The 15,428-nt window shown below is 41.8% G+C and overlaps 2 protein-coding genes across 2 annotated transcripts; one reads left to right on the top strand and one right to left on the bottom strand.

The window, feature by feature from the left end:
* Positions 1 to 742: 742 nt before the first annotated feature.
* tmprss9 (transmembrane serine protease 9) lies at positions 743 to 8,743 on the top strand. Its single transcript, XM_069699336.1, has 15 exons — positions 743 to 890; positions 1,097 to 1,224; positions 1,307 to 1,374; positions 1,473 to 1,648; positions 1,802 to 1,846; positions 3,001 to 3,114; positions 3,306 to 3,471; positions 3,924 to 4,198; positions 4,326 to 4,468; positions 5,253 to 5,538; positions 5,657 to 5,770; positions 5,845 to 6,013; positions 6,104 to 6,369; positions 6,882 to 7,018; positions 7,663 to 8,743. The coding sequence occupies exons 1-15, from the start codon at positions 743 to 745 to the stop codon at positions 7,822 to 7,824; spliced, it is 2,397 nt and encodes a 798-aa protein (XP_069555437.1). The 3' UTR covers positions 7,825 to 8,743.
* Positions 8,744 to 9,709: 966 nt separating this feature from the next.
* On the bottom strand, positions 9,710 to 11,501 carry timm13 (translocase of inner mitochondrial membrane 13 homolog (yeast)). The gene is made up of 3 exons (XM_069699108.1): positions 11,264 to 11,501; positions 11,031 to 11,099; positions 9,710 to 10,650 (listed from the first exon to the last, which is right to left on the bottom strand). Exons 1-3 carry the CDS (start codon positions 11,381 to 11,383, stop codon positions 10,552 to 10,554), a joined length of 288 nt encoding a protein of 95 aa, XP_069555209.1. The 5' UTR covers positions 11,384 to 11,501; the 3' UTR covers positions 9,710 to 10,551.
* Between the last annotated feature and the right edge of the window lie 3,927 nt (positions 11,502 to 15,428).

The following is a 15,428-nucleotide window of genomic DNA, read 5'->3' as shown; positions in this document are numbered from 1 at the left end:
TGCATCTGGAGTCACCGCGCGTAATTTACGCATTCAGTGGTTTTCTGCGGCGCCCAGTTATCTGTAATAGTTGAGGAAAGTTGACTTGTTTTTACTTTGACCTTTTACCGCATCTGATTTATGATTGCCAACTAACATGGCCTCCTTGTTCTCTTTTACGCACAGCCGTAGAGCTGCAGTGCACCTCAATCTCAGCCAGCTCTCCTAAACGGAAATGTCGCTTAGTTTGTATGTAGTTTTTACGAGTTCATCTTATCCCTGTGGTCACACGAGTCTGTGTGCTCATTCTTATACAGGCCTTTGTTTTAATATTGTCATATCAATAACTCACCCCTTGTTCTGTCTTCTTCAGCATTTGTGTATGGATATTAAACTACTACTGTTTATAATAGTGGATACAAATTTTACTAAATGCTTTTCTTTTTTAGACTTTTTTGTAACGTATTGCACAGTTTGTGATCTACTGCTTGTAAGCTATACCGTACACATGAAAAACATAGTGCATAGATTGTTTGATCATATTGTCCAGCAACATTGATTCTATAAGGTTTAACTAACCATCTATCTATCTAATCATTGTTATTAGAGAGAGGCCCCTAGGACTTCATGGCATACTGAACACAGTGACTCACAGAGGAGTTATTGTTTTATGTCAACCAGGCCGGGATCATTTTGTCTATCAGGCATTATGATACTGGAGAAAGTCGAGTGTGAGTTGTGAGGTTGATGCTGTGAATCCAACATGGAGGTGAAGAAAGATGGAGGAGGAGGGCCCTGGTCTTCTTCAGGAGCATCCCCTACCCCATCCAACCCTGCCTGCTACAGGAGCACCCTCATAGCCTTCCTCCTCTTCTTCCTCGTCATCGGCATCTTTGTAGGTCTGGTTATAGGTGAGTCCACGTAAAGTAATGTCACATTCGCCACAAAGACACTTGTGTTATAATTTTTTATTAAACATTAGATGTAACATTTCGTGAATTATTTACTATGCAGTGTCCAGTTTAAAACTGGACTTTACATCGTAAGTAAAGCTTTTGGAAATGTGGACTTTATTTACAGTAATAACAGATAACCATTTCTCATCTTTCCCTTCCAGCGTACCTGGTGCAGGAGCAGCATTATTTCATGGAGACAGTGGAGCTGAGAGGTCTGAAGTATGATGTTGTCCTGCAGGATGAGAACTCTGGTTTCTCCATAGTACTGTCCTCAGTTTTAAAATCCAAGGTCAGTGCTGATTTGCAACATGTTGAGAGCACAATGTTTCTTTTTAAAAAGTGTTGAAATGTCAGTTATCCTGGTCTTTCAGATTAAAAACATCTTCACTGCCTCTTCTATATCACATCACTTCGTTGACTGCAGTATTGTTGCCTATGGGTAAGTAGAAGCTGAACTGAAGTCATTTTCTTGAACCCCCCAAAAAAGCATCTTGAGGATGAAACCAACAACATTGTGTGTTTGTCCTGTCTTCCCAGTAACATTAATGAGGATGTGATGGTAACGTTCAGACTGGTCTTCAGGGTGTCCAAGATCCAGCAGTATTCAGACAACTTTGTTCAGGACTTGCTGAGAGCAGGCCTCAGCTCAGCAATGCACGGGAAACCACTAGAGGTGCCAGAGTTTGGACAGATCAGCACTATCGTCTTACTGGGTAGTAAAGCTATACTGTCATCAGTTCAGTGTCTGTGACTCTACAAATGGATGTGTATTGTTGGAGTGTAAGAAATAGGCCACAGCTGTGCAATGCATTGTCTCTGAACTTCCACAGTCCTTACAGGACTAATGTTTTTCTTGTCCTTACTAGGAGCCAGTGGGAAGTCATTTTATAACATCGGAGATGAGACATTCGGTAAGTTAACCCACATTAAGTAAAAAAAAAATAGAATTACTGCCTCATGGTAGTATGCTCCACCAACTAGTCAAGTTGCAGCCCACATCCATGTTTGTCCAGACTCACATTATGTACTGAATGTCATGAAGACTTTGCAAGAATCCTTATGTGTTCGCATGCTCGGCCAAATAAACGAATTCCGATATTACGTAAAGCTGTAGCCATGACAACAGACAAGACTTCTAATATAGATGTTGCGATGACGCTATAAATTCTAAAACGCGGTAGTTTGACACACATCCTCGACCCTATAGCACAGAAGATCTGTACAGTCACCACAGTTTCAAGGTGGACACCCAAAAGTAGTGTCACCAATTCAGTATCTAACTAAAGACAGAATGTGGTCCCAATCTTCTCCTCTGTTCCTGAGTCATGGCATCATATTCACAGTAATGGAATGAACATGAGATAACTGAGACCTTTGCCCACTAAAATGTAATCAGTTCGTCCTTCAGTCCAAGTAAACATTTGTGGCACATTTAAAGGCGTTTTTGAGGCATGGAGTTGACAATCACGGGATGGTCGTGAGGTCTCAGTGACATTGTCCATCTCTCAGTCCAAGTGAACATTTGTGCCAAATTTGAAGAAATGACCTCAAGGTGCTCTTGATATATCACATTCACGAGAATAGGAAAGATGGACAAACAACCCGAAAACATAATGCCCCCAACTATGTAAATAAGTGTAATTTTATGTCTTTCACATCCCTCTTCCATGAATCAAATTGAACACCTATCTCCCACCTAAACACAGTATTATCACTTTCCTGTTTAATCCATTTCCAACTATTATAATGAGCTATAAAAAAAAAAAACCCAGCCTTTTTGAGTTTTGTAACAGTTCATTTTTCTGTTAATCCAAATTATTTAAAAAAAAAATTATTTAGGGCCATTAGGGAACATTTAGTCCCTCTCTTCATCTGAAAAATTACCAAATAAAGAATGTACTTTGTTCTCTTTCGACAACTGTCAACATTACATATTGTATGATACAGATCTTGAGTATCTTCCTTTAAAAGTATTGTTGTAATTCTATATTTATTTCTCTGATACATATTGTACCTTCTTCTCTACCTCTTATCTCACTAATGTTCTCTCCCCTGGGCTCTCCAGCCAGGTGTCCTGACAGTGCTTTCGCCTGTGACAATGGAGAATGTGTCACCAAATTAAATCCAGAGTGTGACTTCATCCCTGACTGTGCAGATGGATCTGATGAAGCTCGCTGTGGTGAATGAATCGCCAAACTACATATGATACTGTAGCTTTATTATTGTATTTCCGTTCCTCAGTTGATAATGATCACAACAGGGTTACCTCAAACTGCTATACAGGAATAAAGAGGTAATTTTGTAAATATGAAATGACCGCTCACATTTATTCAGTCTTTCTCTCCACCTAAACCACATGATCCCACTCAGCCTGCGGTACACGTCCTGCCATGGGGAGTCGGGTGGTGGGTGGTGAGGATGCTCGTCAGGGAGAGCTGCCATGGCAGGTCAGTCTGCGGTTCCACGGACGGCATACATGTGGAGCCTCCATCATCAACAAACGCTGGCTGGTCAGTGCAGCACACTGCTTTGAGAGGTGGGCAGGAGTTGTCATTTCTGTTTCTTTATTGTCTTTATTTTTTTAATGCCACCTTTCTATTTAAATAAAATAGTTCGTAATGGTGTTTTTGCTTGATGTTGCAAACTTTCAGAATTTAGAAGGAAAATGCATATGCACACTACTTTTCTGTCTTTCTCTACTTTTTTTTTTTGCTTGTTGGTATTGTTAGAATTTTTTTTTTATAATTTCTGAGTTGTTAAAGATTTGTTACTCATAAATATAGTGAAATAGCTCTCGCTGTTGTAGTGATAATTTTTCTAAAATAATTTTCTTTGGGAAATTAAGAAATTTATGGGTGATTTCATTAGACAGTGAATTGTGCCATTCGGTGAATTACAAGCATTATAAAACAAAGATATAATTCATCATCATGTGTGATTTCATAAGCATACATCATGACTTGTGTTCTCCGTCGTTTCTGGTTTTAGAGACGACGACCCTAGAGAGTGGACAGCCCTGGTTGGGGCCAGACTGGTGAGCGGTGAGGAGTCCGAGTCCAAAACGTTTAACATCAAGTCGCTAGTTGTATCTTCAGACTACAACCCCATGACCACTGACAATGATGTGACTGTGCTGGAGCTGGAGACCCCTCTCACCTTCAGCTCCTACATCCAGCCGGTCTGCCTGCCCTCCCCGTCGCATGTGTTTGCGCCGGGTCAGAGCTGCATGGTGTCAGGGTGGGGCGCAGAACACCAGTATAATAGTGAGTCTGCATGCATGTGTTCGCCTCAACACAACAGATGATATTATAGAGTGAAAAGACTGACAGACATTAGTCACCTAGAATGCATTATCATCCTGGGAGTAATGACTGATTATTTTGTCCTCAGATGAGGTGCCACCCACGCTGCAGAAAGCTGTGGTGAAAATCATTGACTCAAGGGTGTGCAACAAGTCGTCTGTGTACAGAGGTGCTGTGACTCACAACATGATGTGTGCTGGATTCCTGCAGGGCAAGGTGGACTCGTGTCAGGTCAGTGCCGTCTCTTCAGCTCCACGAAAACAGCTCACATCAGCTGGGTTCAATAGGACGAGCTATCGTCTTTCATTTTCTCACAACACTGTCTTGTCTCGGGGCAAAGTTTATACACATACATTGATGAACTGGCCTTTTTTTTTTTTTTATGTTTTTACCTTGAAACTATCAGAGGAGCTAAAACTGTATAGTAACATTGTTCCCACCCTAAAAATAGAGGCCTGTCGGCCAACTCACATTTTTGTCTCAGCATAACATGCTGTGTGCTGTTCATAATGGAGGGAGAAAACGTGGCATTAGTCCCCAGTAAAGACTCAGTCCAACATGATTCATATTCACCTCAAAATGCTTTAATGTGGCAAAAACAATCCAAACTGTAGGTAATATATCACATTCTGAAAATTATTTATCCTTTTTCTTTGATAAAAACTACAAAGCTGGTAATATTTTGGTAGGCTGCTTATAAAATAGACGGACAGGAAAAGCACCCTATTATCCTAGAAGTTAAGATGCCAACTATGAATCACAGCAGCCACAGTTCAAATTTGGCCAGGGACCATTGCTGCATGTCATTCTTTTTCTCTCTCGTGTTAGTTGTCTAGTAAAGATAACATGCACTTACAGGTATATGTAGACTTTAACCCCCCACTTGTCACCAGGTCACTGAGGTTCAAAGTTCACTGAAAATCATGATTCCTGACACTATACTGAATGTCACCAAAATTATACTTCCCATAGGATTAATTAGCACCTGGGTCAGACAATCATGTGTCTTGTACAGGGCGACTCTGGAGGGCCTTTGGTGTGTGAGGGGGCCCCGGGGAGGTTCTTCCTGGCCGGGGTGGTGAGCTGGGGTGTGGGCTGTGCCCAGATCAACAGGCCTGGAGTTTATTCTCGCGTCACCAGGCTCCGCAACTGGATCCTGAGCCACACAGATCCCAGCTTGGTCCCCGATTACGCCCAGTATGCTCCCACTGTGTTGGTTCCTGTGACTGAAGGCACCTTTAATAATGTGCATGTACCCAGGACCGTGGCCACGGAGGCGTCATCTGCCCTAGCACTACCTGGTAATGTCATTCTTAGTTTTATGAGCTCATTCATGAGTTACCAAGACCAATAGAATACTTTTTTTTATTTTTTATAAATCACTAATGTGTTTATTGATCCATTCATCTTGTCTCCCAGTCTTAAACTGCAGTGGAAACTTCCAGTGTAGCTCCACTTCCTGCATCAGCAAGGTCAACCCAGAGTGTGACGGAGTCCCTGACTGCCCCAATAAGGCGGACGAAAGAAACTGTGGTAAGTTAACATGCACGAAGGACAGTTCAGGCTGGCTTTAAAGGACATGCTTCTGAGTTGTGTTGTTGTTTCAGACTGCGGTGTGCGTCCAGCACTGGGCTCCCAAAGAATTGTGGGTGGAATAACAGCTCGAAGGGGGGAGTGGCCTTGGATTGGTAGTCTGCAGTACCAGAGACTTCACCGTTGTGGCGCCACACTCATTCACAATAAGTGGTTACTGACTGCAGCACACTGCTTCAAAAGGTACAATATACGTTTACATAAAAAAATCTATGACACTTAGAACGGCACTGACCCTGTTATGACAGCCTACATTCATTACTTACATCATAGTGACCCTGGTCCCACTAACTGGGCTGTCAGCCTGGGATCCGTGCTGCGATCTGGGGTAGGAGCCCTGGTCATTCCCATCCAGAGGGTGGTCATCCACCCGGCTTTCAATGGCACCAACATGGACCACGATGTGGCTTTGTTGGAACTGGCGGTCCCAGCACCGGTGTCTTACACCATCCAGTCCGTCTGTCTGCCCTCACCTGTGCACCGCTTCCTGAAGAACGCAGAGTGCTACATCACAGGCTGGGGATCCATGAGGGAAGGAGGTAAGGCACAAACTGTAGACTCACACTGACTCCACGTCCATTTTTCCAGAAGAAATTAATGAAAAAAACAGAACCATCCGCCACATGGAATTTTTTAGGGCACAAAAAATAGAAATCATGCACATTGTCTTGCATGAGAAATAAAAGCAGGAAAACTTCAGAAGAGTAAAAGATGCCACATTATTATGATACAGACCTGACCACAACGAGTCCTTTATACTTAAAGGTCACAAGTATTGTTGAACCAAGAAAAGCCATTACAGCTCCATTATTCAAGCTCTGTGTGGGCCTGAATTCACAATTTCCAAACATGCATTATTTTTCAATTGTAGTGAGGCAGATAGTTTTTATCTCCTGAGCTTCTGACTTATTTACCACTGAACCTACAGCTGCTACGTCAGAACAATGGAGGGTTTAGTCGTGCTCACAGGAGCAGAAAATAATATTTAAAAGTGTCGTAATCAAACTAGTGAAAATGCATAAGACACCAATGTAATCATGTATTTTTACAGGTTCACTGACCAACCTGCTGCAGAAAGCTGCAGTGAACATCATCGATCAGGCAGACTGCCAGCAGTCCTATGGAAACGTGCTCACTCCCAACATGATGTGTGCCGGATTCATGGAGGGAGGCAGAGACACCTGTTTGGTGAGAGACAGCACACCGTGTGACACAAATGCCTTTTCTCCCAGCCTGGAAATGGGCCGGACATCTAGGTGGTACAGTCTTGGCAGCTTCTGAGCAGTAAGATTGTGGACCAAGATTACACTATAGTGCTCAGAGGCTCTGGGAAATAGGGCCACGGCTCTGATAAATCTTTTTACAGTGGATGGTTAACCAGGTCAGAGCAAAGTAAATCTTGCGCTTTACTCTTTAAAGGTTTCTGAGACTGGCAGAGCTTGTCTTTGGAAAAAGCAAACATATGAATAAATTAAGGTCTGAAAACACTGATCAGATATTAACAAAAAGAATGTGTTGTAAATTGCTGCACTTCTTCTAAGAAAGCTTAACTGATGGAAAGTCCCCCCCCCCCCATCTCCCTCTCTGTAATCTTCTTATGTAAGGAAACCCACATGCATTCCTGTCTCGGTCAAAGCACCCGGCATCTCAGCAGCGATCCAAGTGACATTCTCTTTGTACCTGCTGTCTTTCTTACTCTCCTGCTTCCACTTCCCCATTCTAATCAATTATTTGACTTTCCTTTATTTGCCGGAGGCATAAAATCATTCATTTTAATTTAGAATATAATAACTGCACTGATGATCCCTCTCTCTCCCTTTGCAATCATCCAGGGAGACTCTGGAGGGCCGCTGACCTGCCGTCAGCCCTCCGGCCAGTGGTTTATTGCTGGAGTGACCAGCTGGGGACATGGATGTGGACGGATCGGTTTTCCTGGGGTTTACACTCGCGTGACGTCCATCAGGAAATGGTTATCTTCATACCTACCTTTCTGAAGAGGGATACAAAAAAAATCTGAGAAAAACCCATGTGGACACTGGACTTTAAAGTTGCATCTTCTCCAAAAAAAATCTGTACTGTACAAGGACTAAAGTCATCATGCTATAAGCAACACACACACTCAGTGTACACAGTATTCACCTGTGTGACCTACCGGTCATGGGTGCTGTTTGTAATACTGTGCAATCATCTGAACAGGGACCATCGTCTTTCAACGTGTACTGAAGAAATAATCCTGAACTATGGCTCATGGACATTCTGCTAACACACGCATGATTCAAAGTATTTATTACAGTTATTTATTTTCCCGACTGTTAAACATACTGTACATGGTGTTGTGTATTTTTTTTTTTTCATTGTGTGGGGTTCAGGATGTACAAGGCGTAATCAAAAGGTTCAGAGACGGATGTTGCGCATGAATAGAGTGCAGCACAGTAATGCAAATTGAGCATCTTTGTGACTACTGGTGTGGCGCATTTGCCATTTTACAATGGACCTGAAACTTGAACAGAGAGCACCCATCAAATCTTTTGTCAAATTTTTGGGGAACATAAAGAAGTCTCAAGGAGTCAAAGCCAGCAAGTTTGGAGGTGGAGAGCTACAATTGTGTTGTTCTGGGAGGGCGCTTGTTGGCGAACCCAAGTGCCATCGTGCCAGTTCAGATCGTCTGCACCGAATGTTTTCCCTCCGACAGTCTGATCTGGGGAGCGAATTCTTGGTTGCGCTACTGACCTGACTCACCTTCTTCAACCTTCGATAGTGGTGTTCTGCCCCTCTTGAAATGTAAATGCGAACCAGAACACCCCACCTGGATCCTTACTTTATTGCTGTAGAAGCATGTCAAGGATCTCTGTTACCAATCTCCCAAGTTTGACACCAAATTTTACACTTCAAAACATGTATAACACAGTTGTTGTTAAAAAAATGTTTTACTTGGTTAAAGCCTCTCCCTGCTCAATCAAGTCACTGTGCTGTTTGTGTGCAACAGGAAGTCTCAGAACTCTCTGATCGCACCTCATTAGTGGTTCATTTATGGGTACATTTTGTGGTCTTTTTTTGTATCTATTCTTTGAGAATAAGACATAGATGTGATGTAATATCCGTTACTGGAAGTTGGGTTTCTGGGGAAAATATATTTCTGAATGAAAAGGTGATAATGGAATCAGCTTTTAGAGGAATTCACCATCTGACTTGAACTTGATAAAGGTAACTGGTGTTGTTTCACTCATATACACGCTTTTGTTGAAAAACTCAAAAGAATAGCCTGATTGATGAGATTTATTGATATTGATTTTGTTTTTCTTTAAAATCATTCCTTTTGTTCACAATTACACTTCCAGTCACACTGCAAATGATTTTCACAGGCGTTTATGGTGCTTACTTTGCTACACAAACTGAGCAGGAGAGCAGAAAAAAGGGGATAGAGGTTCCCAGACATCTGACAAACCACACGCACAAAGATGAGAAAGGTGCAGTACCCCGTCTAGAGCGAGGCAGACCCCGCTGAAACAAGCCCACTACTGTGGAGGGCAGCAGATAGAGTGACGACCACAAAACACATCAGACAAAACAGTGTTGTTCTCCAGGTGTACTTCAATTAATGTCAGATTCACGGCTGTGAAAACACAGAGCTGCTCCTCAATTCTTCCTGATGGTTTTAAATAGGTCTGTAGTAGTGACCAGAAGAAGCCCTGTTCAGTGCTGGGTGTTAAATGTCCTAATTATCAGACACAGAAAGCATTCAATCTCAGTTTGCTGGCAGGAAGTGAGTAAGTGTTTCTTTTTAGCCACAGTGTAGTAAATTACTCCAAAAATAGAGGACTGCAGCGGACTAACGTCTTACTGGCACATCGATACATCATTTTTTCTGACATGATTTCTAATTCAGTCACAGGGGGCTGAACATGTCTGCATGACACGTGGACATTTTGCCATTTAAAAACAGGGCTAGCTTATACCTGCAAACACATTCACACTTAAAGGGGTAGTTTAAATTGTTTGAAGTGGGGTTGTATAAGGTACTAATCAATCAGGGGTTGACATGTACCCAGTTGGGGGAAACGGGCTGTTCCAGGATGAAAGCTAAGCTATGTACTGCTCTGGACGAGGTTAGCAACAAATCAGTTATTTTACCACGCAGAACACAGAAGTTAGAGGTCTCCCGCTGCCTCATCGAGATGTAAATTGTGTTGAAAGACCTCTGAAGTCACAAAATAACACAATCAAACTTAACTATTGGAGGCAGCCAAGTGAAAGGGAGTTACACCAGCAACTTCCATGTTCTGCCTCTCCAAATTGGGGGCATGACAACCCCAGTCTACTTCAGGTAATACACTAACAATGGATAAATACCTCATACAACCTCACTTATAAAAAAATACAAACCATCCCTTTAAGTTCACTCCAACAGGCAACTCAGTATTTCCAATCTTATAGGAAGGGAGGCGCCGAAGAGGAGTTATTTCTGACATATAAGGATATAAATAATTAAACTTTGTTAGTGAACTGTTCCTCAGAGCTAAATAGAAATGTCCACCAATGACACTGCTATGGCTGGAGTCTGCAGGCTTAGCTCGCCTTGTCCGTGAGGTATTATGGCATAAGTGGAGGGTGCGCTGCCGCCATGATACACCTGTACACAGCTCGCAACCTCCAGTGATGCACCGCGCCACTCCTCGCTGTCAGCAGCAGCCGGAGGAAAGGGAGGATGAGGAGAGGCATGTTCACATGCGAGCCCTTTCCCTCTGCAATCTGGAGTTGTATGTTCGGGACACGGTGTTCCAGGCATCCATATACCGGTCCATACACATGGCAATACATTTCTGAGAGGAAAAAGCAACGAGGTTAGAAGACAGAAGAAATACACCTGAAAGAAGGTATAAATGTCGGGGTTTTTTTGTGGTGCTGTGATCAATGCTTATTTGCAATATGTATTTATCAGTTATTTCACTGATTGTTTGGGTTACAAACATAAAAATGGTTGAAAAAGTTACATATTCACATCGCTTACTTTTTTTTTTTTTTAATTGTTTTTATCTAACAAGTCTAATGATAAACAAATGCAGTGTATTACAGAAAAGCACCAAATCCCCACATTTAAAAAAAAAAAAGGGTGGAACCAGTAGAATTAAACATTGAAAGTGACATAAACAACTAACTAATAATACAAATCGATTGATCAGCTCATCTTGGGCAGACTTACCTGCTCAGAGTTGTCCAGGGTGCTTCCAGGTTTACCTATGCACTTCTTGAAGCATTTGTCTGTCATTCTCTGAAACACGAGGACAAATGTTTATTATTGTAAAGTAATACTTAGAGCTGACCTGCAGTTGCGACAGCTCCGAGACGTCCAAAATTCACCTGGGTCAAAAGTATATCTGGTTAAAGAGGCGGTGGTTACTCTTGTTAGCTTAGCATCCGTATCCATTGATTTACCTGCAGAAGCTCCTGAGCGTTGGCCACGGCGATCTGGACCTTCACCTGCTCCATGATGGTACCAGTGTCCATTTTACCGCCTGCTCCTCCTGCCGAGAAGTCGGAACCAAAGCCGTCCATTTTTTTTTATTTTTTTTTTACCGGTGTTGTTCTCGAAAATGCGGTTTTGAAACGCTTCTCTCAACGCACGTGTGAACTGCTGCAGCTAAGTCCGGCTAAGTACCTAGTTGTCGATGCCCTTGACAGAAGCGGAAGACCATATACGTCATTTCCGTATGTGGTATTCCGAGTCATGGGAAGTGTAGTTTTTTTGAGAGTCGACACGGCGTAATAGATACGCCGCTGCCAACTAAATTATCTTTCGCAACCATAGCTCGCAACTCAAGTGTCACGGCTCTGTAGACTGTGCACCCTGTCACCCACACACACACACACACACACACACACACACACACACACACACACACACACACACACACACACACACACACACACACACACACACACACACACACACACATCCAGGAGTGCGCATGCATCGCCAGTTTGCCGCACGGTGGCGATGTACTCCACTGAATATTACCCACAGACTGTATCACCTCAAGTCTGAATCTATAACAGAGTGCATGACGAAAGTCTAGACATTTTTTTAAATGTGCTACCAACAGACAGACCTACTTATACTTATGTTTTATTTAGATCCTCCACAGCAGGTTGTAATGGAAAAGAAATTCAGTTTTTAAAAAGTTAATAACATCCACTGAGTTAAACAAGATATAATATATTCCCCTTATCCATTATAGAACTACATTAACGTTCAGGCTGTCGTTGTGAGGCTGTTACTGTAAACAAGGAGCATGTCAGCTTGCTTGTATAACTAGAAAACTAAGTTGCAATCCCGTTAAGACTAAACTTGTCAACTATCTCGGGTAAAAAGGTGAGTAAATAAAACATCTACTTGAGACTAACATTATGACAGAAGACAGAAATAGAAAGTCACAAGAAGCTCCAGTGTTTGGTGTTGAGGCCCGGGGTTGAGGATGACCCCCTCCAAAGACCCCTTGCATTATGTTTCAGACACAATGACCTCACTGAAAAGACCACCTGCCTTGAGTGAACAAATATTTGGTACAGTGAGTCTGCAGGCAACAATGGAGCGACGGTTACTGTCATCCTAACGGACACTCAGTGGTTGATTGCAATGCTGAGGGCTTGGAGGAATAATTGTGCATATGTGTGTGTGCAGGTGTCTGGTTAGTGGCGTGCTTGCTTAAGAGTAATTAATGGCCAGTCACACACTGCCACGCACATGCGAACACACACACATACATACAGTCCTCGGATCAGTTTGGCCTAAAGCCATGGGGCTGGAAGTGTGTGTGTGTGTGGGGGAGGAGGGGGGGTTAAAGTGCAGCAAAATGAATTAACCCTAGATTACAATCATGAGTTCATTAATCTAATCTTCTTAAATTCTTAATCTCCTTTAGGCACACTTGTGTGTTTGAAAGCATTTGGCCCAGTCAGCTACAAAGACGCCTTCAACCATCACCGGTAACAATGGTTATGTGACTGTGAATCTCCTGTGAGTGTGTGTATTGGTGTCAAACTTCAAGGTTACACCAGACTGTTCGTGGTTACACTTCAGGTCTTTCATGTGTTAAAAAAAAAAAAAGACAATTGTTAAATTGAGGTATGAGGGGCACTCAGACGTAAATACCACATCACGCTACAACAATTGGAAATAGTGGATTAAAGGGGAGATGACTCAAAAACACATGCAGTTATCCACACATACTCTGACAGCTGAGACATAACAGCAGCAGTTTGCAATCTTCAAAAGCAGCTGCTGAGTGACAGTAAGAGGGAGTGAAAAACAGAGAGAGGCAGCGGAAACCTGAGAAGTGTGGCCTCCACTCTGGTAGTGCTGCTCCTGGAGCTGGAGTTCAGTCATCTCGGGGCAAAGACAGGCCAGGTTTGGTCAGTCGGTATATTGTTTGAATGAAGATGATACTGCAAATATCAAACTGACGACAGACCAATAAACAATATATTTAGATTTTCCTTTTTTTTTTTCTTCTTTGCTGACTTTCATGATGCTTTTTTACTGTAGACATTTAGATTCGTCGAAGTATGAAAAGCACAATTACAGCTAATAAAATTAACTGTGGCTTTATTCCATTTAAATGTTCCAGTAAAGGCCATAAAGCCATCATCAATGCAATTCATTTACAACTTTTACACAAGTTTGGGCCTGTCCTAACAAAGAATTTTGCACCGAAAAGTGTTTTAACTCTTACATTTTTGGAGTATTTCTTGAAATTCAACAATCATGTGGATTACATCAGTACAACTATCACTTGTAAATTAATCAAATGTTTGCCTGTTGTTAATGTTCCTTTCTTTTTGTCAATGTTAACCCTACAGTCTCGGTTTTGTGTGATGTTTCATGCAACCCATGTGCTTCCTTGTATGTACAGGCTGACTTGGCTGATTCTGAACTGACCTGTTTCTTGTCCTGATAGGCTGCCTGGAACGCAGGGACATTCTTGATAAATTCCTGTAAACCTCACGAGTACTTGAATCCTTCAGAAAATGCTAGGAATTCAGCTGAAGAAACAATCTCTTGGTCCTCAGATGGACTTAACCTGCAATCATATGATCAGTAAGACTGCTGGTAATGCTTTGGTGTTGCGGGGGGGGTGTGGAGATGCCGATCAATATTGCTGATGGCTGCATTATCAGGGAAAACTTGTGTGAAAATCCAGCTTGTTCAAAGCAGGATGTGGTCACAGAGGTCAAGTGTCAAAGGGTTCATATAGAATTCTTTCCTTTTTCATGAATCTCAGATTTTAGTTTTAACCCGGGGAAAGATTTTCATTCTTGGCAGCGTAGTGAAGGCTTTGATGCAACATTTGGACCTTCATGCTGGGTTTTAAAACATGCAGAAAGCATGATTCAATAGTGAACTAAATTTAAAAAAAAATATGTAAAAAAAATCTAGACAATTTAGACATTTTTGTGAGGTTTCTGTTCAGAAGTGACTGAGGGTGGAGATGGGTGTTGGATGCTCATGACTTCTTAAAAAGCTGCTGCAGAGCAGACTGTTAGTGTTAGTGCCCTCTAAAGATACATAACATTGTGCATAATGTTTTGAGTGTAAGGAAATAAATTCTGAAATTATTCTTTTTGTAACGTCTTTATATTGACTTCAATGTAAGCTTGTAAATTTGCAGGTTTTACCCTCTAACGATGTCTGTTATTCTTTTTCTGGGACTATTTTTTTTCAGATTCTATTTATATGTACACTAGAATCATTAGGTTATATATTGGACAAAGTTAATGTCAAAATAGCACTGACATTAGATTAATTTTACCCAGTAAAAAATGGGTTATATTGGACCAGCATTAGTGTTATTCTGTTCTTAGTGTTGATGATATTAGTTGCTAAAATCTGGTTATTTTGACACAACAGCTCAAGTTTCACATTGCAGCTGTCCCAAAAGGATTGTTAGTATATGCAATATAAAATGTGTATGAAATGGTTACAAAACTGTAAAGGATTCATATTTTATGAACAAAAAGTGATTACATGTATGTTTCAAAACAACTACACCAGATAACAGTTTCCAACAGTGAGTCTAAACAACCCCTTTTCTGGGGTATTTTTTTTTTAACCCAGGACCCTTAACACCAGGTGTATTTAGCGCATTATTGTGTTGGTGTTACTTTATGTTGGATCATTTTTATCCCATTGTCTTTCTTTTCTTCTTTAAAAAAAAAAAAAAAAAAAAAAAAAAAACTGTCTTAAACAGTGTATGTAGGGCTAAATCTTCCTCTGAAAGACACTATAAATTTGAATTTCATTGATATTAGTGAAGATTTTCATCTGTATGCCAATAAAAATCAAAGTACGGAACAAAGCAAGCAGGTGAAACAAACGGGTGGGTTTTTTTTCTTCTTCTTTTTTGGATGGCTTATGGCTCTGATATCTGACAACAATGCTGGACCTGGAGCCAAGTTGGATGGAGAAGAAAGAAGATACGCTGTGCGGTGGTGTGTGAGCCTATTGGACGGCGGCGGCAGGAGGGAGGAGGAGTCACCGCGAACCCCCACAGCTGCCTCGGCTCTTTCTCTGCGCGCTGCTCGCTGCTTTCTCCTGCAGACT

Source organism: Brachyistius frenatus, unplaced genomic scaffold (assembly GCF_029030835.1).
Source record: "Brachyistius frenatus isolate BFR_SWC_R1_liver_20210118 unplaced genomic scaffold, ASM2903083v1 Contig_29, whole genome shotgun sequence".
In the NCBI taxonomy this organism is placed as follows: Eukaryota; Metazoa; Chordata; class Actinopteri; family Embiotocidae; genus Brachyistius; species Brachyistius frenatus.
This window is presented reverse-complemented; position numbering and strand designations above follow the sequence as displayed.

Bases quoted from the DNA above. Each gene is read 5' to 3' on its own strand.
- tmprss9 (XM_069699336.1), top strand. From the start codon at position 743: ATGGAGGTGAAGAAAGATGGAGGAGGAGGGCCCTGGTCTTCTTCAGGA. The intron at 3,472-3,923 runs GTGGGCAGGAGT...TTCTGGTTTTAG, and splicing joins GCAGCACACTGCTTTGAGAG to AGACGACGACCCTAGAGAGT. The intron at 6,014-6,103 runs GTACAATATACG...CTTACATCATAG, and splicing joins GCAGCACACTGCTTCAAAAG to TGACCCTGGTCCCACTAACT.
- timm13 (XM_069699108.1), bottom strand. From the start codon at position 11,383: ATGGACGGCTTTGGTTCCGACTTCTCGGCAGGAGGAGCAGGCGGTAAA. The intron at 11,100-11,263 runs GTAAATCAATGG...CTCGTGTTTCAG, and splicing joins ACGCTCAGGAGCTTCTGCAG to AGAATGACAGACAAATGCTT. The intron at 10,651-11,030 runs GTAAGTCTGCCC...TTTTCCTCTCAG, and splicing joins CCCTGGACAACTCTGAGCAG to AAATGTATTGCCATGTGTAT.